General features: G+C 43.1%; 2 protein-coding genes across 8 annotated transcripts; one reads left to right on the top strand and one right to left on the bottom strand.

Annotated features, from left to right (window-relative positions):
- Window positions 1–67: 67 nt before the first annotated feature.
- Window positions 68–17844, top strand: elf2b (E74-like factor 2b (ets domain transcription factor)). Of its 5 annotated transcripts, none has more exons than XM_028978409.1 (9): window positions 68–667; window positions 4294–4455; window positions 9510–9753; window positions 13678–13791; window positions 14117–14308; window positions 14602–14688; window positions 15034–15226; window positions 15433–15825; window positions 16148–17844. In XM_028978409.1, the coding sequence occupies exons 2-9, from the start codon at window positions 4381–4383 to the stop codon at window positions 16878–16880; spliced, it is 2031 nt and encodes a 676-aa protein (XP_028834242.1). In that variant the 5' UTR covers window positions 68–667; window positions 4294–4380; the 3' UTR covers window positions 16881–17844. The 5 variants fall into 5 exon arrangements, with proteins under 5 accessions (XP_028834242.1, XP_028834245.1, XP_028834243.1 ...); XM_028978412.1 differs by having other exon boundaries at window positions 14135–14308; XM_028978410.1 differs by lacking the exon at window positions 68–667 and adding an exon at window positions 1985–3031.
- A 1000-nt stretch (window positions 17845–18844) lies between these two features.
- On the bottom strand, window positions 18845–24980 carry noctb (nocturnin b). 3 transcript variants are annotated; one of them, XM_028977423.1, is made up of 3 exons: window positions 23964–24538; window positions 21443–21688; window positions 18845–20416 (listed from the first exon to the last, which is right to left on the bottom strand). In XM_028977423.1, the coding sequence occupies exons 2-3, from the start codon at window positions 21678–21680 to the stop codon at window positions 19563–19565; spliced, it is 1092 nt and encodes a 363-aa protein (XP_028833256.1). In that variant the 5' UTR covers window positions 21681–21688; window positions 23964–24538; the 3' UTR covers window positions 18845–19562. The 3 variants fall into 3 exon arrangements, with proteins under 3 accessions (XP_028833256.1, XP_028833254.1, XP_028833255.1); XM_028977421.1 differs by lacking the exon at window positions 23964–24538 and adding an exon at window positions 23519–23952; XM_028977422.1 differs by lacking the exon at window positions 23964–24538 and adding an exon at window positions 24863–24980 and having other exon boundaries at window positions 18846–20416.
- Window positions 24981–25277: the final 297 nt, after the last annotated feature.

The following is a 25277-nucleotide window of genomic DNA, read 5'->3' on the forward strand; positions in this document are numbered from 1 at the left end:
TCCCAGTGCGCCCAGTACGCACTCTCACTACGCTCAGTACGCACATTACGCACTCCTTACAAACGAAAGTAGGCTTGGATGATCACACCAGCTGCTTTCTTCATATGGAACAGCGCGCTCTGCGTAAATAACGCGATGTCTCGGTCAAACAGAGCAGGAGCGAAATTCCGCAAAATAGAGCAAATCGGTAGTAAATAACCGGATTAATGAGCAGGACCCGCGCACAAAGAGTCATTTCGGCAGTGTAATTTCTGGGAAGTGAGTGTGTGTGTGTGTGTTGTCGTCGGTGGGGGGGTGTTTCTATTCTGTGTGACGTCGCAGCTTGTGTGTCACTCTCCGGCTGGCTGTGAGCTTTTGACCCGATTCTGCACGGAGCTCTGAAACAAACCCTTTCCAAAACACGGCAGAAAACTTGAGCACATCCCGGGCCGTGCGGGCATCCGGACGCTCGCCGTACGCGCCGAGTCCAGAGGACCTGTCTGTTGAACCCACCACTGAACACCCAGCTAGGCAGCAGATAAATATCAAGTAGCGCAGCTAGCCCCGGCCGCCCGGGCGGAGGAGAGGTTACGGGTTGTCACAGGCGCCCCGCCGCAGCAGAGCCGCTGCAGCCAGGCCCCTTCTCCTGCAGGCAAACGAGCGGACGTCCCCTGCACGCCGCTGCGAGGTAGGTCCGCCACTCCTCTCGTGGTTGTGGCACACTTTTGTCTCGTCTGTGTCCCATCTTTGCATTTTAGGGGCTCTGACGGGCCGAACTGAACTCGGGCAGACAGCGTAGCTAGCCCGCTGGCTAGTCGTTAGCTCGCTAGCGCTAAGCGGCTAACGGAGACGGCCAGCGCTACTCGGCGCTTTCAACGCGCACGCACCTCACCGTCCGACGGGAAAGTGCGCGGCCCTCCGCCGCGAAGGGCTTGTTTACCACCGCGTGTTTCTGGCCGCCTCCACGCGTCTTAACTCTGCGCGGTGCAATTAGATGCTAGGCTAACGCAATAGCTAGCCGTGTTTAATGTTCCAGTTTCGGATAGCCAGCCCTGTTTGTGTCCCTTTCATGAACAGCATACTTTTTATTTATTTATTTAAATCTTTATCCAAGCGTGTGTGTGTGTGTGTGTGAGACTTTTTTTTATGGGCATCTCGCTTCGTGAGAAACTCGGCCGACTGTGCGCCACCGAGCACCGGTAGGCAGCGGACCGGTAAACCGCACTGGTTGCGCCGTGCGGGGATAAACTTTCATGTGCGCGTCGGTGCCTTGGGCTTGCGTCGTGGCGCGGGAAGGGAACCTGCGTGTCGGTGGGGAGCAGAGTTATACTTCGATCATATATGTGCGTCTGTGTGTGTGTGTGTGTACGCGACCTACTCCTTAACCATACCCGGGTAGAGTTACGTCGCTACCATAAATATTCCAGGCGGATTTGGTCATCTACTATTTTATTATAACTCGTTTCGCTTATTATAACTTGTTTTCCTCATTTCGATGACGTTGGTGTGCCTTGCACCCTGGACCAGTTACGAGTCCATTTGTCTTTATCGAGCCATGAATGCACCTGCAGACTGTGGCAGGTAAACGTGAACTCCTGAACGCCACAGGACTTTGCTCCTGCCTGCCCCCCTCTCTCCATTCCTAACAGGAGCGTCAGACTGGCGCAGCCATTGTTTCTCCCTTTGTGTTGCTCTTGTAGATGAAGAATTTGTTTCCGCGCGTCGATGTGGGAAGAGCAGAAGAATGGCCCTCGGGAGATGGTCGCAGGGCAGAACGATTGCTGTTGCAGAGTAAATGGATCTGTCCACTGGCGTGCGTATCTGGCCTTTGGGGCAGTGCCTGGTGAACTTGTCCCATGATCTCTGTTTGGGCTGGTTGTCGTGGTTACGAAGGAGAGACAAGCGATTCAGCTTCTTTGGGGCTTGTTCTTTGTCACTTGAGACAGACAGAGCCACACCTGCATTTATGGACACACTGGGTGAATGGAAATGTCTCTGTAGTATGAGTTTGTGCTCGTGAATTTCTCATGAAATTATCTGTTAGGTATTTCAACCCTGTTGGCTGGGGAGTACCAGGAATCTAATCCAACATGGAGTCTTTACACAAAGATGCTGTTAAGATCCGTAAGAGTTGAGCAAAGTGCATGTCGATAACATATACTGCACTGAGATTAAAGGTTGCTTTTGCCGTGATCCCCTCCATGAAAATGTTTCCGTTTCCAGGTGTTCTTTTAGCAATGTAAATTTGGGTGGTTGTATGGAATTTTATTTTAACTCCAGGAATGGATCTGGATGCAGCCACCCACATCGTAAAATCTGATGAGGTGCAAATTTGTTTAAGTAGACGTGTGTTTTGTGGACGACATGTTTGAGGGCAAGCGTAGAATTTAAATTGCAGCATCTTGGCGTTGTGTGTGTGGAACGCTTGTGTGTCTCTCACACACGCACAAATTCAGGATGGAAGCCTGTACGTTAGGGGTGTGACTGTGTGAAATGGCCCGTTGTTGCATCACTGGAGTCAGTCAGACACAAAAGCCCAGTTGTGTGGGAGCATGTGACGCCGCCTCGAAACATTCTCCTCCCTGTCCATGTGACCAAAGGTGCTGATTCGCTTCCTGACGCGCCACCTCACCCACACCTCTGCCCAGAGACCAGAAGAAGACGAGAAGAGGGAGACAATATGAGGGAGAGCGAGCGAGAGAGTAAAACCAGGAAAGGAAACGCATGATGGGAGGAGAGAAGGAGAGGGGAAGGGAGAAGAAAGGAACCGAGGGAGGAAATAAAGAGGAAGAGACAAAAAAAAATGAGAGCGGGCCATACGAAGCTGCAGGCGCTCTCTCAGTCTCTAAAGCTGCCTGCCAGGGGGACGAAAGCTCTTTTGGATGTTGGGATCTCTCCCGATTCAGATGGGTGGATCTCTGGTGGAACTTTGTGGCCCGCCTGGCGCTGTTGTCTGGGAATGAGTTACCTGGACACGGCATATGGATGTTTTTGGGAATGGCCGGCTTGGCAAACTGCTTCATCCTCAGAATAAAGTCTGCCGAATTTGTCAGTAAGTTGTTTCATGCTCTGTGTCGATGGAACTTTTCTGAAACTTCCATCATTTTTTTTTCCCCAAACCTTTTGTTTGGTGGTGAATTATGCATGTACTTTCTGATATTTCTGTGGTGATCTGTGATTGAACACTATCAAGTTTTTTTTTTTCCACTAAATTTCTTCATCCTACAAACAGGGCAGCAACAATAACTCTCATGAATACGTCATGAATGCCAAACCTTTAAGCCGTTTCGTGAACAAAGCCGTGATGGTTGACTTTGACTGTGGGATCTGAGAGAAACTCGCTTGCGTTTGTGTGGACTCACAGCACACAGGACTTCTGCTGAGTCACACGAACGAGCCACACCCCTCCGTCCTAATGTAGACCTATCTTTCTGCTCTTTTGCTACTGTAATGAGTGCTGGACGGGGGAGTACATCTGTCCGTTCAGCACAAAGACATACTGTTTGCTACTGGCTGTAAAAATAAATAAATAAATAAAATCTTTCACTGCTGTAAACACTGATACGGTGTTTCCCGTGAGAAATGTCTACTGACGTCCTGCACGTTAGCCGAGGTTTAGTTAAAATGAGGTGGCTTGAATTATCTACAAAATAACATTTATATTATAGGTGAACATCACCAGACATGATTCAGCGCTGTAAATATACATTCTTTTCCTACCCCAGCCTGTTACTGAAGCGCCACTCTGCAAACAAAACCCATTAAAAGTGCACAGACTCTGCCAGTGGTGACGTCTGGCCTCATAAATACGTTAGTGAAATGATGTAGGTCTGTAGGATGGTGTCAGTGGCGCAGCAGTCTGCCTTTGGTGCTGGAACAGTGTGTGGAAAAGGTGAGTTTAGTCTCCCTTATGCCTCTAGGCCAAGTCTGGCACATCCCGAAAGATGGTAGGTGGTATCGGAAGCCCAAACACTGTGACCCTGGACACTGTTGCCATGGCGTCTAGGTTCTATGTCCTGTAGATGGGGAGACAGGGTGGGAGGGGGTAATTGAAGCTCTTCCTGTTTTGGCATCGAGTTCCTCTTTGGCATGGTGGAGACAGTTTCCTGCAGCCATGATTTTGTAGAAAGTGGAGGATTGTGGAAAGGACCATGACCAGAACCCCAGCCTCACCTGAAAAGTATTACCTGAAAATGGATAGATATACGTGGCACTTTAGAGCACTTCAGAACAATAGCATGCATTTATATTTTAGGTTGATATGCATGTGCCTGTTTTCTGTTGCCGGACCCAAATATTTGATTCTCTTTCCAGCACTGAGTGGTCTACCAGCTGCATTACCAGAGGGTCTCAGACCAAGATACCAGCGTGAGAGCAGCGTGCTGCTCCGGGGTATGAGCCATGACTTCAGTAGTGTTGGTCGACAGTGGAGGATCAGTGGTGGAATATGTCACAGTGGTGGAAGACCCCCCACAGGTGAGGCTTGGCCACAAATTGTCTGTCTGTGAGTCTAATAACCATGTTCAACCTCTCATATTTAATTGCAGGTTAGCTTTAAACTATAGTTAACTCATTGTAAGCCTAATAACAGTACACGTTGGGGTTATTATCCAGAAATTGAGGATACTGTAGGACAAGCCTGCTTTTTTTTTTTTTTTTTTTTTTTTCTTTTTTTTTTTTTTTTTTTTTACAAACTGTCAAGCTCCACAAAAGTGTGGAAATTGCGATAGAATTCATTTATTTCGGTGCTCAGATTTTTTCAATGATCATGATTTTGAAAAACAGCAGAAATTTCAGCATGTTTATATCGTCTCCCTGATGCCAGCAAATAAAGTGAAATACCTCAGAAACTAGAGCAAGCAAACAAGAGCATGCACGTGAGCCAGTAGCATGTGCATCGCGCCCTTGAGACAAGACTGAATGAGAGAGTCTGTGTCTGTTGCCTGTTCATGTAGCCTGTGCTGGACAAAGAGCATCCTGATTGGCCTATTTTGTTAAGTAAACCAAATTTTATTTAACTTCTCAAGGATCAAAGTTATAAAAACTTTGACAACTGTTATCAGCATCAGAACAGAGACAGAGTGCCCAAAAAACAAAGATATAAAACTAATTTCACCTGAGACTACAGGTTTAGCAGGTTTTTGCAGGCTGGGATGTCTGGGCTGCTGAGGTACTGGAATACGGAAGAAAAGCACACGTTACCACATTACATGGTGAATTGTGTAAAGCTAGCAAAGAGCAAAATAGCTGAAATCAGCCGAGGGGGGTATTTATTTTTGTTTATACGTTTATAAACTTTATAGTCTGGCAATATCAGATCAATCGAAATATCCCATCATTTGATATGGGACATATATTGTTTTGCCATATCACCCAGCCCTAAGCCATAGACGTTATTTTTTTTTTATTAGCTGTGGAAGACAGTCCTTATGTGTTTTTAATGGACAGTAAAGTCTCCCCGGTCTGTTGCAGTGAGGCAGCAGATGGTTATCTTAATGAAAGTCTTTGGGGAACCCTGGCCATGTTAAAAGCATCCCAGAATGGGACATTACTTGGAAATGCGTTGGTATCATTTTTGCTCCAGTGGGCTTAATGTCAAAAGAGGTCACTGAGGGTGATTTGGTTAAATATAGGGGAAACATTTTGTTGTGTGCACTTTCACAATAACGATCACTTCACTTTCAGTTTCATGTCTTGACTGAAAGTGGAAGCAGAAATAAATCTTGTAACTGAAGTTCACCAGCAAATGCCAACAAATAATGTTTTCAGACCAGTCAATGTATATGTGTAAATAATGTTTTTTAATTTTTTTTAATCATTTGACCTTTATGATTCTATTTTGTACCATGTGAGCTTAAGGAATTGGTGTCTTCCAATTAAAGATATTTAGCTTCATAATTAACCAAATCTGCATCGCGATGCATTGAATTCAACAGCCCTACTTCATACGCAGTCAATGTCAATGTGCAGCATGTGCACGTTTAACCGGCCCTGGGTTATCACAGTTCAAAATCATTCATTCAAGTCAGGAAAGCATTTTAATCTCCTGAATTGAAACATTTTTAGTTCAACTGGATCACCGCTTTGAGCTTCCTCAATGCAATACCCGCAGGCTAGAGAAACACTCCTGCAGGCTGGACTGGAAACGCTGCTGTGTGAAATGCTTGATTTCTGAAGAATGTGTAGGATTAACAATTCTCATTGTTTTGCCTTTGAATGATATTATTGAGTAAACTTGAATTTAAGATCATGGGAGGTGTCTGCATTCTACATTTGGGAGTGTTTTGCGAATGCCAGACTCATCATTTCATCATAAAAAGGCTTGAAGGTATACCATGAGCAAAGATAGAAAGAGTGAAATCGAGGAAGAAGGGACTATAAAGAACCATGCACTAGTGTTTTTATCAACAAAATTTATGTCGAAATATCGAAAAATGTATGTCGAAATATTAAGATTGAGACACAACTTAAATGTGACCAGTAAATATATAATATTTTTAGTAGAGGTAGGCGTAGATTAATTTTCTTAATCTAGATTAATCTCACTGTAATCTTGGAATTAATCTAGAGTAAACAAAATTAATCTTGATTCTAGATTAATCTACATTAATCTAGATTAAAATGGCTCATTTGAATTCTGCCGAAGGCATTCAGAATATCTGTGCTACCCAAATAATGACTAAAAGTAAATCTTTGAGAACGGGTTTCTCAAGCCAGGTGGCGCATTAGACCAGGGGCTCATCTCCTGTTTCCAAAATGCATCACAAACTGCTTGAGAAAGCTGTTCTACTATAATAATTGGTGATGAAAATAAATTATGTTCAATAAGATGTACTTGTGTTTACCAACTGTTTATTCAGTTAAATAGCTGCATCCATGTTACCACGTCACGTTTGATGTGGTAATTTCACAGTTCGAAGACTCGTTTTCGCCCCCTACAGTGCAATTCGGCTAGGTATACATCCGCGCTAAAATATCAAGGTGAAAGTCATCATAGTGTAGCGGTTCTTCTTCTGCGTTGTGTAACTTTTGATTTCGTTTCTTGAACCACAAATGATGAGCTGACACCCAAAAGATTTTCTGTGCAAAGTGTATTCTGTACAAAAAGCAACGTCGTGTCAGAACATCGCGTCACATATCGCGTCTTTCTGCACCTCTCTCTACAATATACAGTATTAAAAGAACATAAAAAAATTAGCAAAATATTCCTAATATGTACATAAATTAAAATGAAAGAAATAACTTTTTGCACACAAACCCCACGCACCTCTCACAGCTCACGCCATGTGTCCAAGAGACCTGAACCGGGTCTTAAAAAAAAAAAAAAAAAAAAAGTCTTTAGGAAATAAGAACATAAGACACGAGAAAGAAGAAATATACTTATAAATCTAGTGTAACCATTTAACTCCGGCACAATAGCTTGTGTAGTATAGACCCAGCTCCCAACCCAACTTTGTGAATAGATTAACGGTGATATTTTTTTTTTATCGCCCGATAAGAGTCTCATGTTAACGCAGCACGTTTTAATCGCGCTATAAGTGTCTCATGTTAACGCAGCACGTTAACGCCGATAACGGCCCACCACTAATTATTAGCTAATAAAAATGGGACTGAATATAGTTTACAAGATAAAAAACTATACTAAAATATACTCTTCATTTTCATTGACTAAGACATTATTTACTCTCATTTAATTGCTTTATAATTTAGTGGTTTCTGTTTCCTCTATCTCCCATTCATAAAGATAGTGAAGTGATTGTCACTTCAGTTGCACAGATGATGTCAATTCATTATAATGCTACAATTCTGGCATTGTTTCTGCATTATTTTATCATATATTTTCCTGACGAAAATGCTACCATGTACTGCACGTGTGCCGGTTTGACAGGGACAGTTAAAATTATTCAGAACAAGGAAGTAGGGTGTGTGAAAGCTGTCCCATCTTTCCCGTGCTCCCAACTGTTTATAGAATTACATATTGACAAAAAAAGGCTTGTCTCTAAGATCAGTCATTCATTTTTATCTGTTTATTTAAATAAATCCTGAAGATGTATGATGTGATTGGGGAAAAATTACAATTTAGATTTCAGAAAAGGTTATGTTTACCTGTGTTTACCAAATATACACTGAAAAAAAAAAGGAAACACAAAAATAAGACATCATAGATCTGAATGAATCAAATCAAATTTATGAACTCATGGAGGTCTGGATTAAGAGTCACCCTTAAAATGAAAGTGGAAAAACTACAGGCTGATCCAACTTTGCTGTAATGTCCTTAAAACAAGTCTAAATGAGACTCAGTAGTGTGTGTGGCCTCCGTGCCTGTATGTCCTCCCTAAAACGCCTGGACAAGCTCCTGATGAGGTGGCGGATGGTTTTGGCCAACTCCTGGACAGTCTGGTGCAATGTTGGTGGATGGAGTGAGGCAGCAGAACATTCTCCAGACTCTGTCATGTTTGTCACATATGTTTAGTGTGAACCTGCTGTCATTGGCAAATTTGGCAATCTTGGGGTTCTCTGGCAAATGCCAAACCTGCTGCACCTGTGGATGTCGGGCCCTCACACCACCCTCATGGAGCCTGTTTCTGACCATTTGAGCAGACACGCGCACATTTATAGCCTGCTGGAGGTCATTTTGCAGGGTTCAGCAGAGCTCCTCCTGTTCCTTCTTGTACAAAGGTGGAGGTAGCGGTCCTGCTGTTGCCCTCCTACGGCCTCCGCCACATCTCCTGGTAGTGCCTCCATATTCTGGACTCTACGCTAACAGACACAGCGAACCTCCTTGCCACAGCTTGTATTTACATTTAGAGCATTTATCAGACGCCCTTATCCAGAGCAACTTCCAATCAGTAGCTTCAGGGACAGTCCCCCCCTGGAACAACTTAGGGTTAAGTGTCTTACTCAGGCACACTTGAACTTGAACCCGGGTCTTCTGGTTCATATTCGAGTGTGTTACCCCTAGGCTACTTGTGTGGGTTGTAGACTCCGTCTCAGTCTACAACTCGAGTAAAAGCCCCACCAGCATTCAAAAATGACCAAAACATCAGCCTGAAAGCATAGGAACTGAGAAGTGGTCTGTGGTCTCCACCTGCAGGACCACGCCTTTATTGGGGATGTCTTGCTAATTGACTATAATTTCCACCTGTTGTCTATTCCATTTGCACAACAGCATGTGAAATTGAATGTCAATAAGTGTTGCTTCCTAGATGGACAATTTGATTTCACAGAAGTGTGATTGACTTGGAGTTACATTGTGTTGTTTGTGTTCCTTTTATTTATTTTTTTTGAGCAGTGTATTTTCTGTCAAGATGCCATTATGATTCTGTCATTCATTTTACTTGTGATTTGGTAAAAACATAGAGGTAAGTGCACACTTAGTGTGTTTTGGTCGGCACAATGTGATGATTGTATTTTTAAAATTGCATCTTAAAACAACTTTTTGCTGAATATCTTTGACCCGCTGCAGATGTTGCTGTGAATAATTGCAATATCTGTGTGCTTTTGTTTGTTTGATCTGTTTAATTCTGCAGGAGGAGGCCCAGTGTGAAGCAGAGCTGGAGGCGGAGCTGGAGGGCGAGGTTGAGGGGGAAGTGGAGGCAGAAGTGGAGGGGGAGGTTGAAGTGGAGTACCCAGCAGTGGTCGTGGAGCCAGTGCCCAGTGCAGGGCATCTGGAGCAGTGCTTCGCTGCACAAGTGCTTGTCTATGATGATCAGACCTACCTGATGCAAGGTGTGGCACAGGAACAGGAAGTGGAGACTGAAGTGGTTGAGTCAGGTGAGGACGGTCATTCTCAGCACACACACTGACACTGATCTACCTCTTTCAGGTCTGACTGCTGTTCATGTAACCAAAAAAGTAGGATAGTAGGATTTAGTGGCACATAAGCAAACAAGAATCAGCGTTCAGAAACAAATCCAACTCAGCACTATTAATTTTGTGTGAAGCTGTTGTCATCGTATGAGAACTTGCTGGATTATTATTTAACACCTTTTGATTGGTGATGATTTTCATATTGTGACTTAATACTTAATATAATGTAATGTTTCACAGTTTATAGAATTTGGTTAAATCTGTTTGTCCCTAAGACTACACGCTTGCTTTACTAATTTATTAATTTGTATTAATATTGTATTTATTTAGATGCATGGTTTTCAAGAAACATTTAGTTGTCTCAGCTGTTGTAGCTGACAAAAGGGTAGCAAAAGAAAATTCTGGAACAGTTACCCATCATAATAAATGCTTTGTGTTTATGGCCCTTTAAATATTTAAAACATAGGACACTCTTTGATTACACCTCACTCATGAGTTTACACCCTAAGCATAACTAGGCATGCATAAAATGCAACAAAAGCACATGCGTCAGTGCAAACCACTCCAAAGTGTATCATCCAAAACCAATGCCCTCTTGTGGCTCTTTGCTGTATATGGAGGGGGTAAATCTAGCATATATTTATTTACTAATTATTTGACAGTTAGGCTTATTTAATAATAATTAAATAATCATTTCCTTTTGTTCTGTGGGGCAAATTTTTCAACGGATCTGTTGTTCTGTAGTTTTTAGTAGAATCTGACTGAAAGTAGCTTTGGGGTGAGAGGCACAGCTCAAGGGAGACATCTAGTAGCGTCCACGCAGAACTGCTTCCATTCTGTGTGGATTTGTTACCAGCGCGATTAATTAAACTTTTTTTAATTAATTATAGCACGTTAGGTCAAAGCCATTCAAAACGTTGTGGTTTTAATTTTTTCCATTGTTGAATGGAATGTTACAAATTTTTTTTGGCTTACGGATCCAAGTATTACTCGAGACACTGAGTCACTCATGATTCAGGCTTGACTCAATTTTTATTAAATGCTAAATTTTTATGAAATTAATATTTTACCATTGCAACATCACATGTATTTATTTGGGCAGCTTATTTCTAGAACGTGGTTAGGCCTCTATACCTCTCCGAGTGGTATTAAACTTTAAACGACAATGCTGCGGTGAACGATGCAAACACTTTTAATGTGCACGTGTAATATTTACTTAAAAATAAATGTGTATGAATGATTACCCCCGCGCTTAGTATATCTCACGACTTGGTGTCATGAAACGCTTCCGTTTTGCTGACGTCGCGCCGACGTAATAGTCTGAGTGCGGAGGATTTCCTGTATTTAGCGCGGAAGGATCACGCTCGGCCCGGGGGCGTGTTGCGCGCTTGGCTGAATTTGAAGAGATTTCCTGTCGCCGCGGAGTGATCTCTAAACTGTGGCTCTCGCTGCGTTTCAATGTAAGTCAATGTGAATCTGCACCTCTGGACGAACATGGCGACGTCGCTGCATGAGGGACCCGCTAACCAGCTCGATCTGCTCATTAGGGCAGGTAATGTATTCGGATCGTTTCCCCGCGGCGTTGTGGGTGCTTGTTTTGATAGTGTTTATGCTGTGTGCCGGCTGCGGCGCTGAGATCGGTGAAGTTGTTCAGTGAAGTAATGGAGGGCAAATCAGGAAGTGATCACCTTGGTTGGCAACCTGCATGGCGCTGCTGCTTATTTTTTTTCCTGCATCTTAAAGAGCCAAAAAGTCTCATGTGTGGGTGCATGTTGCAACATTTTAATACGATTTGCAGACTGTTTCGATTGCATAGTCTTTTAGCGCCCTTATTTCCCGAGCGAATTTTAAATAACGGGTTTGGCTCCGAAGTAGTTCGCCGCTTGGAAAACCAGGAAGTGTGCGATGTGTTGTCTTTCCTACGTCTTTGCCACGCTGTCTCACTCGGAAGGACACACTTTTATTATTTTATTTTTGCCCGAAAAGCAGTGACTTCTTGCACGTGTTTTATATGTAAAATGCCGGCAATCTGTTGCGAATGCGATCGGACTTCTCGAATGTCCGTAATCTGTAGTTTCCTTTCCCCTAAATTAAACGTGGTGTCGCGGACTATTTTATCCACGTTGCTAGCGTGTTCCCAATGGTCGTGTTCTTGACGTCGGCCACGTTTCGTGTCCTTACGTGTGCAGTGCGTTGTATTTTTGTGCGATGGTGAAATTGTGAGGACTGGAGTGGTCCCGTTATCTAAGCGTGGGAAGGATTCCGACCCACGGCTGTGCGAGCAGGACCACACTTCTCAGGCCCACGCTCGGCTGTGACGCGTTACAGTCGAATTAAAGGCCTTTCTGAGCGTTAGCTGCTAGCTGTGCGCAAATTAGCGCGGACACGAGCTCTACAATACATCTTCAGCCGCATTTGTAAAAGCGGAGTCGCGCGCTACTTGGCATTTTGATGGCGGAAGCATTGTTATTCAAGTGGGCGGGTGTAGTTTTTAGTGAGGGTACCGCCTGACCAATTGTACGGTGCTTGCGTTCGAAAATTGTATTTGGGCCAATAAGGGGCGGCCTCTTGCAGGCGGGGACTAACGCGATGGCCAATGCGCTTCCTCGCTGGGCTTGATTGACGTTGAAGCTCCGAGAGTGTCTTCGGAAAGAACTGGAGGGAAAGACTCGTAAGTGTAAACACGGAAGTCAAGAGGGACAGCGCTACTTTCTGTTGGATGCTCTCGATAAAATAGTTCCACGAGCGCTTCTTTAAATCTTCAGCTTCCATCTTATTATTTATTGGTATATGTCTTTTTTTTTTTTTTTTTTTTTTTTTTTTTTTTTATTATTCCGAAAGCCTTGTTCACTATTAGAATGCATTAGAATTCCAGCTTTTATTGCGTTGCTTGTTGATATTTAGTGAAATATACTAGCCTTGATTCCCATAAATGCTTATACCTTATTTTTATTTCTTCTAGTGGCCATTATGATTTTTCTTTTTAGTGTTTCAAATGATATAAATAGACCCAATGGCCTATGTTGTAAATTGAGCTGTAGTATTCTGGGTCTGTTATGAGCCCATAGCACTTTGACTGTGTGTGAGAAAAGAGGTGGAGTGACTAAAGATAGCAGACAACTGCTTCACATGGCCTAACATGGGCAAGCCAGTAGAGGGGAAATATGAACCATGGATGCTGGGATTGATGGGAGCAGGTGCTGCATCTCTACACTGACCACAACTGTGTCCACAATAAGGACCAAGTTATGCCCTACGTTATGGGCCTATAGGTTTATAATTCCAATGTGGACAATTTATATGTATATTCCATATTAGTAGAACGTACTAGAATACATTTTATTTAATAGAATCACTTTATCTGTTTATATTTAGGTTTCACTTCATTAAAAGCAAACTGACACATATACACTCATGAGGTTTGTTAGACAAAAATGTAAGTGTACAAAAGTTGAGAATTGTCTTACTTTGGAGCTCTGTGGAAGTGCTTTTGAAGCAATTGTATGGAAAGGAAGCAACTGTATGGAATTTTTTTTTTTTACATAGCATACGAGTTCGTCAAATTTGAAAACAGGCCTGCCTGTCAGCAAAAAAAAAATAAAATATATAATATTGAATGTACACTTTACGCAACAATATTTTAGATTAAAAATTATTACACGTATTAAATGCATTAACGTACATGTTATAAAAAAACATTCTCATATATTTTCTTGAGAACCATCTTGGCATGATTGCACCATCTTGTGGCCAACACAAGTAAAGAGCATTGTAGCATTTGGGGTACTGACCAATATGGCGGTATGTTTCCTGATTACTGTTTACTTACTTGTATGTATTTTTTGCAGCTTAGTTCTCATTAGTGCCATTTGTCTCTCTCCTTTGCAGTGGAAGCATCGGTCCACAGCACTAATGTACACTGCTCAGATAAGACCATTGAGGCAGCAGAAGCCCTGCTCCACATGGAGTCTCCTGCCAGCCTACGAGGAGACCGCAGCCCAGGTAAACCGCCTGCTGCCTGCTTCTGGTCTTCCAGGTCCCATATGGTACCCATACTCCCAACAAACTGTTTTTATCTTTTCTATTTTTTTAAAGCTAATGGAGCAGGCAGGCCTCCAGGCAGCACAGTTATGGCCACAGCTAAATAAACATCCAGTAGACTGAATATTTAGTTTTTATTTCATCTAGTTTGTTTAATGTCTATTCAAGATTAATTCAGTACTAAGAGATGCTCATTCTCATAATTTGTATTTTTTGCAATTATTTAAATGATAATTCTATAGTAATGAAATAAATAATATGTGTAGTATTATTTATGATTGACCAGCGTTTCCTGGCTGCGCAGATGTGTTTGTCCCACCTTGCGTGAGCACACCAGAGTTCCTGCATGCAGCCATGCGTCCAGATGTGCTGTCTGAGACTGTGGTGGAGGTGAGCACTGAGGAATCCGAGCCCATGGAGGTGGAGGCTTTGCTAGAGGAGCCGGAGATGGAGACTGAACCAGCTAAAAAGAGGAAGGGTGAGCAAATCCCTCACCTGAGAGATTCTTCTTCTCTCAGGGGATGAAAAGGAATTCTCAGCTATGGGTTTAAAAAGTATGGACAATGGGACCCAAATGTCCGCAGGTTTTTTTAAGTGGGTACCGCAGTGTGGATTTATTCATTTGTGTGCTTGAGGTATTGAAACGGCTGAGCGTTTTGATATTTTCCTTCATGATTTGGGTCAAATCATAGCCCTATTTGAGTTAAATTCACCTATTTATTCATGTTTCATATTTAGTTTCTTGACACCTGATGTTTTATTCTTCCATAGCTGGTCGGAAACCTAAGATGCACCAGACATCAGTTTCAAATGGTTCGCCAGATTTCGGCATCAAAAAGAAACCCAGAGAGGGAAAAGGTGGGTTCTGACTTGTAAACAAGTCACTGGTAGCACTTCAAACCGTTCAATTATACTCCTTGTTTGAAATTGTACAATTTTAGAACTAGTCAATGTGCATAGTGACTTAAGTCAAAATCTAAATGGTAGAAAGTACACATGCCTCATGCAAATTTTAATGAGGAAATCAAGTAATGATTTTTACTTCCTGAAATTGACCTGTTCACCAGTATATTTACACCAGTAAAAGTAACTAGTGTGTCCCAGTCAATGTGTGTTTGTCGAACAACTGAAGGACCTTTTTTTGAAGCCATTCAAAGCCATTGGGTGGTTATTGATTGTTTTCTTCTCATGATGGCCTTCCAGGAAGCACCACCTACCTGTGGGAGTTCTTGCTGGACCTGCTCCAGGATAAGAACACTTGCCCCAGGTACATCAAATGGACACAGCGAGAAAAGGGCATCTTTAAGCTGGTGGATTCTAAGGCTGTGTCTAAACTGTGGGGCAAGCACAAAAACAAACCTGACATGAACTACGAGACCATGGGACGAGCTCTCAGGTAAACTACACATGTCTCTATTAAGAATAAATAGTTATGCTGTATTCAGTATTTACTTTGTGTGTTTTGAAATTTTTTTTTACATTTGAAACTATTATATTAATATACAATTTAAGTTCGGATTTTTAAGTTATTATTATTTTTTAATTTCAATGGGCTTATTAAAAATGTTTTGTTTCCCCCCCCCCCACTTTCTTCTCTGGCAGGTATTACTACCAGAGAGGCATTTTAGCCAAAGTGGAGGGCCAGCGTCTGGTGTACCAGTTTAAAGAGATGCCCAAGAACATAGTTGTTATTGATGATGACAAGTCAGATCCAGGCGAAGGAGACGAGGCGGTGGCAGGCCTGGAAAAATCTTATGAGCGTGTGCCCTTGACTGGTGAGGCCCTGTTGACCTCTGACCTCTCCAAAACACACAGCATCTTCCGGGGTGCAGGTGGACGTCCATTGGTCCACCATAATGTGTCACCCAAGATAAAGGGCACTGCCACCCTCAGCACCACGCCTTTGCAGCGTATAGTCACAGTTTCGGCAGCAGACACCTCACAGACGCAACCATCCCATGCGACCACGATCATCTCCAATGCCTCAGTACCCAGGTAAGGGATGTGTGTTGGATATCTACTGAGTCTAACACTGCAGGAGTGCTGATCTGGTATTTCTTACGCCCTTATTTATGGTGTCTAGCCACAGTGCAAACAGCTAGTTTGTAGATTTTTGTAAAGCTTTTAGTCTCTCGATGCAAGCACCATTCATCGTGATAATTTTATACTGGTGTAATAGCTAACATACTTGCCCTTGGCATGGGTGGGCTTATCTTTTACACTTTGCTTTTGAAACATGACTTGACAGTATTATTATATTAGTATTATTATTTTTTCTTTTTCAATTTGTTAGTTAAACATTTTTTTTCGTTCTCAGGACTGTCCGGGTTGCTATGCAGGTGCCTGTCGTCATGACAACCTCCCTTGGCCAGAAAATCTCCACGGTAGCAGTGCAGTCTCCCAACCCTTCCCTTCTGACCACTGCACCCACCTCCATTGCCACAGGGACTGGCACAAATGCCCCCAAAGTGCTCATTCAGACGGTGCCCACCATGGTACCTGCAACAGCAGAGAACGGGGACAAGATCACGGTTCAGCTTGCCAAGATCATCACCATCCCAGCTGCCCAGCTCGCCCAGTGTCAGCTGCAAACCAAGCCCACCCTGGTTGGCGGCTCAGCAGGTGGCATCAACCTGATGGGTGCTCCTCTGGCAGTGCGGGCCCTGACCCCTGTGTCAGTCGCTCAGGGGGCGCAGGTAGTGCGGCTGGCCGTCCCGGCACAGCAGCAGAGCATTTCTGCCTCTCAGACGCCCAAGAGCACAAGCAGCAGTCCTCTCTCGGCTCAAGCCCACATACAGGTCCAGACAAGCCAGTCAGCGCCGGTGGCCCGACTGGTCGGCACCGTGGTTACCACAGCGTCCGCCGGTTCATCAGAAGCTAAGCCGCAGGCCGCCACAGACCACACGCCGGCAGTCCAGACTGTAATGGTGTCTGTGGTGCCTGCGCAGACGTCGACTGTCGCAGCACAGCTGCAGACAGCGGCCAGCCAGGACAGTTGTAGCCACGAGGCAGAGGCAGCTCCCGCCAAAGCAGAGGAGGTTGAATGCTGAAGGCGGGAACTAGTGTTATTGTGGATGCAGAAGTGTTGTCCCACAGCACACCTCTGCACACGCTGGCAGGAGAAGGCCAGACTGCAGTTTTCATTGGCCATGTACAGTTATAAAAGACCTTATTGCATTTTTACAATGATTTGCAGTCAGACTCAAAAAGTCAAGAACTCACAATCTGTTTTAACATCAAGCCCATGGTTGAATCAGGCCAGAAGGACCATATTTTCTCCCCATGTGCCTGAGTGCATCTGAATTCAAATCATAGGAATGACCTGGGTCAATCGCCAAATGGGACCAAAATTGCTAAACACTACGTATTTTTTCCATTTTCTTTCGTAGACGCTAACTGTGAGAAGCGGAACACTAAAGCAAATACTTATCAAACCAAATGTGAAAATGGATTAAAAGAAATTTGTAACATCTTGTACAAAAACGTTTGCATATATTACGCAAAAAAACCAGCAAAATTGTTTCGACTATCACTGTGCACACATGGTATCATTGGTATTGGTGCTAAGTGACCCACGCAGGAACTTTTGGATCGGTCAATTGAGTTTCAGGCTGGCTCCATCAAGGGAAGTTAAAAGGGACTTTGTATATATTTGCTATATAGTTTACGGAAATTGACAGCAGCCTTAGATTAACTTTTTTCATTTACATGCTAAGCATACCAAGCTTTTTTGTGTTAACCTTTTTTTGATACCTTTTACCAAACACAGTATTATAACTGCAACACATTTTGTAAGATATTTTCAACCTCTTAATGGAGGCCCGTCATGTCTGTTGTTGCTAAGACTTCACTGTAAATCAGACCTCAGTCGGCCCAGTCGGGCAGGGGGCTTGGAGTGGGAGGCCACTGTCAACTATTTTGGTTCAAATGATTTTCATCAAAAGGTCACGTTTGCAGCACTACGCTACTGTGGCGACTGCTATCCTGCCATTTTTTTTTTTTTTTTTTTTTGGCATTCATATTTTTTCCCAGAGAAGGGGAGAGGATGATGTTTGCATTCAGAATGAGCTAGTTTGTATATTCAACATTTGAAGTATATTCTATTTTGTTGTACTCTTGTTTCAAAGTGTATTCAAGTAGATTTTACTTAAATATAAAAGAAACAATTCAAATCCCTTTGTGGTCTTTATTTGTGTGATCTACAAATTTCATGAATGTATTACTTCAGGTAAGATGGACAGGGTGGTAGTAGCCTAGTGGGTGACACACTTGCCTGTTAAGTAAGAAACCAGTCAGTGTCAAACCCCACTTACAACCAGTAGTTACAGGGAAAGTCGTCCTGCAGCAACTCTGGGACACAATTGTAGTAAGTGGTTCAGGATCGTCTGATAAATACCGTAATTCAAGGATTTTCCACACAGATGCTTTTACAAAATTCCCCAGCTTGGGCATTAGTTCAATTCTTTCTATGTTTTTTTGGTTTTTAAATAATTGGTTTAACATTGTGGGGTATATTTACCACCCAGAGCACTGCATTGTGACCTTACACAATCCCAGTTTAGACTCTTCTTAGGCTGTTCTCATATGGTGGAAAGATTGAGAGTGTGTGTGTGTGTGTGTGTGTATGTGTATATATACACACTCTTGATGGGCTGTATATGATTTTGAATTTCAGCAGCCCTTTCTATCCCACCTCTATCCCAGTCCTTTTCTGTAATTTGCTCAGGATAAAAAGAATCAGCTAAATGGTTGTATTGTAGTGACTCAGGCAGGGCTAAAATAGACTGATTATAATCGGTACACAGCCCACCTTTTAATTGAAACTGTATTTTACGTGTCCTGTCCTCCTTGACATGGGCTTCATTGTCACCCTGAGCTGAGAGCAGATCCTTGTGACTTTTATGCAAGTTGAATATCCAGACTGCAGTTACAATCTTTAACCAAATGGTGGCAGTTTAGCACAACAGTCTTTTACAGGGCTGCGCCACGTTGGCTCTTCGGATCTCACTCAGCCCTTTGCCGTTCATTTTGAGCTGGTGAATAAGTGTGTACTCTGACGAAGGGTACAGACAAGTAGAGGCATGAAAGTTTGATGATAACACCCACACAATGATGAACAGTCATTTATTAGATTTGGTACTATCCTGTATGCAACTTTTCATAAGGATGCATATTGATGAGCTGCACTCCAAATTGTAAAAAGTATAATGCCCACGTGTATTTGAGGCCTACGCTTATCATAAAATAACCTTAATTCTTGTGTCCTTTTATTTCTTAGAGTGACATCCCCAGCACAACATTCTGCAAGTTTTCTAAGCATTTTATCAACAATGGATTTAATGCAGAAACCCATTAGCATATAAAGTGCAGTTCATTTTTTTTGCACCAAACTAACTGTATTATAAAACGCCTCCATAATCTTTTTATGTTTTGGTTAAGCCACTATATATAAGAATCTTTTTGTAATTCTGGTTTCATTATTATTACTTCATTATAATTATTATAACCTGTTTGGCTCAGTGTCTTGATTGAAAGCAGCACTCACTCCTGCTCAGTGTTTAAGCTTTTTCAGATGCTGTCCCATGAGAATCTTTCCATAATTTTCCTAAATAGATATCAGTTAAAAAAAAATTCTCCAATTGGAAACATTTCCTGAGAGTAAACCACCCGTGGTGTCACTAAGGCTCCGGTGTAAGGCCAGCCCCCGGAATCCATCTGCCTGCAGAGTTGAATCATTCAGGTAGGTGACTGAAGCTGAAGTCACACACCAGGGACAGATGGTCTGATGGGTAGCTGTAGGAAGGAAGGCGGTTTGGCCCGATCTGTTCAGCGGTTGGGAAGTCCAGAACTGCCCGCACACTGAAGTGGTCCCGTGAGTACCAAACGTAGTCTAGTGTGTGGCAACTCTCCCCGCTGCTCCGGATCTTCCACGTCGTGTAGGCAGGTTCGGTCTGCCCATCTGGACTTAAGTGCTTGTACGCACTGTCCAAGCCAAGAGTGGATGTGGCAAAAAGGTGGTAAATGACCTCAGAGGGTTCAGCATTAAAGTCTCCGCACACCAGGATAGGGACGCAGGTGTCACTTCCTGTTGTGCTTATTGCTGCCTTGCGGCTGATGCTCTGGAGTTTGCAAAGCAGATCGTCCCCCTGTGCGGTACGAAGGTCCTTCCAGCCACTCCGGGCCTTCAGATGCGTCACGGCGATGCAGAAGACTTGGCCTGTTGCTCGACAACACAGTGTGGCCACTATGGCCACCTGATTGGTCTTGAGTCCCATGGCAGATAACTGAAGGTGGGAAATACCCCGCAGCTGGAATCGATCACAACGAAAGAAGAGCACACAGCCATCTGGCCCATTGTTGTTGGCCACGTTCAAACACAGCGACCAGGGTTTGGGACAGAAGCTCCCCTGGTATCCTAAAGGAACCAAAAGTGGCTGAAAGGTGTCAAAGTAATGGTCAACCTCCTGCAAGCACAGGATGTCTGGCTGGTAAGTGAGGATCTCCTCCAGGATCATGTACTTCCTCTCGGGCCAGTTCAGGGCTTCTGGAGGGCACCGGGTAAAACTGTCCATGCCCTCACCTAGAGCTGCAACAAGAACAGGGGGACATCAGTTTAAAATGCAGCTTTAATTTCCACGAGGTCCATGGAAGGACCTGATGGTGGCAGAGAAAGTTGACATCTTTTAAAAGCAGGCGTAGGCCCTACCTTGACATACATAATTTTATTTTAACAATTCAATACAAACATTTTATGAATCTTATGTCTATTTTTATAATAATTTTGTAATGTCTCATTTTTTACAAATTCAAATTTAACACAATTCAGTGTTTTTTTAATTTCTTTATTGCGTTTATGTTAATCATATTTAGTTAGCATAAAGTGATAATTGCTGTTTCATCATTTTAATCACATCATTGCCTCTTCATGTTTCCTCAGTTCATTGTGACTGGTCTACAGAAGCTAAAGTCATTACGGTTTTAGACACCTGAAAAAATTCTAATGTCAGGGGGTCCTTAAACTCTGAGGCAGGGCCATTGTAGAGAAAATTCTTTCTAAGCCACTAGATGCAACAGTCATTCATTCACACACTATGGAAACAGTATGGAAACTCAGATTTCTTTAATTCCTAAGGATCATAAAGAAGCTAGCCTAGTGGATAACAAACCTAACAAACAGATATTCTGCGGTGGGATCGGTTTAAATCCCACATGACCTCTGAGTCATATTTTTTATTATTTGATATAGTGTGCTATATTGGATATTGTCGATAAACATAAAAAAATCCTGCGTTCTTCCTTTTTAACAGATCAACAGAAAAGAAGATGAGAAAAAGAAACAACAACACAGACTTTGATCATAAATCTAGTCTCAAAAAACGAGTGCTAGGGTTGAAAGACATGTTGTCCATGTACAGATGGTCAAGTGTGTCTGATGTAAAAAAAAATTAGCATTGCATTGATATCCTACATTTATTATTTATTCAGAGAAGATCTGTGTATCTGCCTTGACCAGATCCTGACCGCAGTTTGCCTTGCTCTGGCTCGCTACCATATCCTTCAACATTATTAATACTATTCAGTTGACTGGGGCTAAAAACAAGACCTACTGCACCTTGGGCCAGGCTGTTCCACTGCATGACACGGAAGGGCTGGTGGGGCGACTTCTCCTCGCTCACAGAGACAAAGTCCCGGCGCAAGAGGGCGGGACGGCCGCGCAGGACATCCGCACACTCCCTCCGTAGTTCCAGCGGACCTACCAGGTGCGGGTCCGGGTCTGGGCCCTGGCACGGTTCGTGTGGGCTGAGGTGGGGCAGGGCTTTGCTGTACGGTCGATTGTTACCGTTGCCCATGGGACGTTCTACATGGCCATGAAGACAAGCAGGTACAGAGAGCATGAAGCACATGACGAAACGATGCAATTCCATTTCACTTCTGCTATTGCCTCCCTCTTGTCAGAGGGGTGAGAAGTGATGGAGAGGAGATGGTGACAGTATGTCACTTATTTTTTAGTTGAAAATGTGATTTTCTCAAGAGATTGCTTCACGGGGGGGGGGCAGATCTTCTTTCAGATTACTTTCCAGGGGGGAAAAAAACTTCTTGTTGAAATGAAACACAGTCGCTGTGGAAAATGCTGCTCGACATTCATGGCAAGAGAATAAACAAGCAAATGGCACAGCCGGTCCTGATCATAAACCAAAGTGGTGTCACACCCCTCATGTTAACATGCTCAATACATTATCTTCTAAATAACATAACTGATCCAAGATCTGTCAACTATCACAGGGAGCCTTCAGACTACAGAGCCCGTGGCTCTGGGACCAAAAGCTAGTACAGGGTGGGGCAGCAGCCTACTGCAGGACACACATACACATGAAGATCTGGCCAGTTTTTTTATATGCCCATTCCATGCATATATGCCGACTCTGTGTCCTATTTGTTTCTTGTTTAACTGTAACTGGAGTCTTTCTGTATACTGGACCATATATATCTAAGATGACAATAAAGTTTGCTTTGACTATTGACTTTGACTTTAGTCACCAGATCACCTAGTGTATGTGCCTTTGGACTGCAGAAGTAACTGGAGAATCTGGAGGAAACCCACACCAAACCATACACACACACAAATCCAAGACTGCATTTGAACCCAGGAACTTGGTGGCCCCTTTTTTTGAAAGACCAAATAGTCAAATTAAAATATACCACACAAAATGTAAAATGGGTCGCCACCCCCCTCCAACAGCCTTTACTTTAACAGGGACAGCTTTAGAGAGCCAAATTGACCCATGGACACTATTCATCTATTCTTGAACCTTTTCTGAGATTTGTAATGTAAGACCCTGCTTTTTTTGCATTTCTAATTGAAATATAACAGAAATAATGATCCCTTCTGTTGTTATTAGGTGCATGTGCAAGTCCCTTCACATTGTCCAGTCAAAGTATAAGATCATGAAGGTTGTAGCCTAGTGGGTAACACACTCGCCTATGAACCAGAAGACCCAGGTTCAAACACCTCTTACTACCATTGTGTCCCTGAGCAAGACACTTAACCCTAAGTGTCTCCAGGGAGGGACTGTCCCTGTAAATACTGATTGTAAGTTGCTCTGGATAAGGACATCTGATAAATGCTTTAAATGTAAACTAATTACGACTTGTCTCTATATAGTGCAGAAACATGAAATCCCTCTGCACTGATACAGACTAAAATGCAGCTCAGGCTGGAGGATGGAAAACACTCATAATTTATTTCATATCACATAATAAAGCACCCACATTTCAGAGCAGAGCTCTTCATGATTTTGGGTTTCAAAGCCTTAAGGGTCTGATATCAGCCTATCTTGAGCTCAAGTATGAACGTGTTAAAAGAAACAAAATCCAAATCCCTTCTATCCATACTCCATCCATCTGATTCTGAAGGGAGAGAAAACATGATAGAAACAGGGGGTGGGGATGCAATGGGCCTTACAGAATTTAAAAATGGATGAGCTGACATGGAATTTCATTGCCCCAGACAGCTATCTTCACAATGATAAGAACCCAGCACATGCTGAAGCATTACAGCTCTCAGCTCATTGGCTTCCAAAGTCAACTTTGGAAAGTGTCTTCATTCAGAACATCCACATGCAGGCCTAATAACACAACTCTCTGAAACTTATCTGGTCATAGAAAGGATAAAAATAGCTCCACTCACCGACCACCTCCATTACTCTGCTTTGTGCGAGAAGAGCAGGGAATGTTTTTGACTGGCAGACGTCTGAGCTGGTGCTAGTACAGAAAAGCAAAGCGCTCTCTGATCTCTAAGCTCAGCAGCTGCTGGGAGAGATTACTGCGGACTTAAACTTCAGCACAAAAGAGCATTTGGACACCTTGAGCATTTGACCACAGCAACAGGCCAGAGGAAGTGACTGGGCAAAACTGGTCTCACACACACACACACACACACACACACACACACACACACACACACATTTTGTCAGTAATATGTTGCTCATTATAGTTGAACAAAAACAGTCATTTGTAACAGCAGGTAGTACAACAATTACAAAATACAGGAAGTGAGTCATGTGATTCTATATAGCACAACGTAGCGCACACACACACACAATTTGACGAAATATTTCTACATGTTTTCTTACTCTGGTTTTATGTAAAAGGTCATGTAGGAAATTGCCAAAACCAGTCTTGCTGCCTCTCTGTTTCTCCTCTAGCGCACGGTTAAAAACACGGCCAAGCTCCGCATTTGCTGTTCTTGCGAGGTCATCATCATCTGCACTGGGTACAGTTGACCCTTGAGGTTTTTTTCACCCTTTTCTTACATCAGCTGCGATGCTGTCACTGTACCTCCGGCATTTGACAGAGACAGACTGCCACGATGACATGGCAGTGTTATTTTTATTCTGCATTGGCCACACCCCCTTTAACACCCCTGCTCTGCCATTTGGCTGAATTCACCCCCTTCGTTTTTTTTTTTTACAGAGGTACTAATAAGCAATGCTACTGAAGCATAGAGTTTTGTGCATGGTCAAATGATTTTGTAAATGTGCCATTTGTCAAAAAAAAAAAATTTTATGTGTAAAGATATGAAAAACACAGACACACACAATCGGTGTGAAGATGTCCACACATTTCATCACAAGTCCCGACAGGCCTGTAAGAGTTGACAGTACGGTAAAACTACTCATTCCATCGACGTAATTTACAGTAAGTAGGTGTGGAGCCTGGTGTGAATCAGGTACCAACACTGTACCCCGTCTGAATTAATGTGCAAAGTGTCAGGTCTTTTCCCACTGGACTCATGTGATCATGCCATTACTGTAAAATCATGTAATGCATTCTGGCTAAGTGAAATGCAAACTGGATAAAATATGAATGTTGAATGAATATGAATGAATAAGCATCAATCCCTGCAAAAAAAGCCATGTAATGCTGTGCAGAAGTGTCTATCACACACCAACACAGTAACAAGTGTGAGAGGGTCTGTTTCTGTTTGCAAGTAAATATTAAATGTTGAGAATATGCAATTGTTGTCCCTTACCAGAACAATGATGAGCTGAGTGTATCTACTGGCTCACTGTCTTCCTTCAGTTGTTTGCCTTCTGTACTTCTGAGTGTGTTCTAGAGCTCTGGTTACATAGCTGTAAATATGTCGAGATGAGGTGGAGTAACCGTGCCACACACTCAGCCTGCAAGAGAAGGTCACGGCACAGCATAAAATTGCATAAAATGAGAATATGCTGCCACCTAATGAGGAAAAACTGAAACACAGTGTCACTTTTTCACAAACAGAAAACACTTGTGTCTTCTCTGAAACCTCATCAAACTTGAAGAACCATGAAAAGGGTGACAGTAGCCCAGTAGGTAACACACTCGCTATGACCCAGATGACCACAAAGTCACAGGTTCAAACCCCACTTACTAACACTGTGTCCATGAACAAGAGACTTGAGTTG

This window comes from Denticeps clupeoides, chromosome 4 (assembly GCF_900700375.1).
Source record: "Denticeps clupeoides chromosome 4, fDenClu1.1, whole genome shotgun sequence".
In the NCBI taxonomy this organism is placed as follows: Eukaryota; Metazoa; Chordata; class Actinopteri; order Clupeiformes; family Denticipitidae; genus Denticeps; species Denticeps clupeoides.

Excerpts from the sequence above, each read along its gene's own strand:
- elf2b (XM_028978409.1), top strand. The coding sequence starts at position 4,381 with ATGACTTCAGTAGTGTTGGTCGACAGTGGAGGATCAGTGGTGGAATAT. Across the intron at positions 14,689-15,033 it reads GAAACCCAGAGAGGGAAAAG|GAAGCACCACCTACCTGTGG; the intron begins GTGGGTTCTGAC and ends ATGGCCTTCCAG. Across the intron at positions 15,826-16,147 it reads TCCAATGCCTCAGTACCCAG|GACTGTCCGGGTTGCTATGC; the intron begins GTAAGGGATGTG and ends TTTCGTTCTCAG.
- noctb (XM_028977421.1), bottom strand. Across the intron at positions 20,417-21,442 it reads GTGGAACAGCCTGGCCCAAG|CTCTAGGTGAGGGCATGGAC; the intron begins GTGCAGTAGGTC and ends TTCTTGTTGCAG.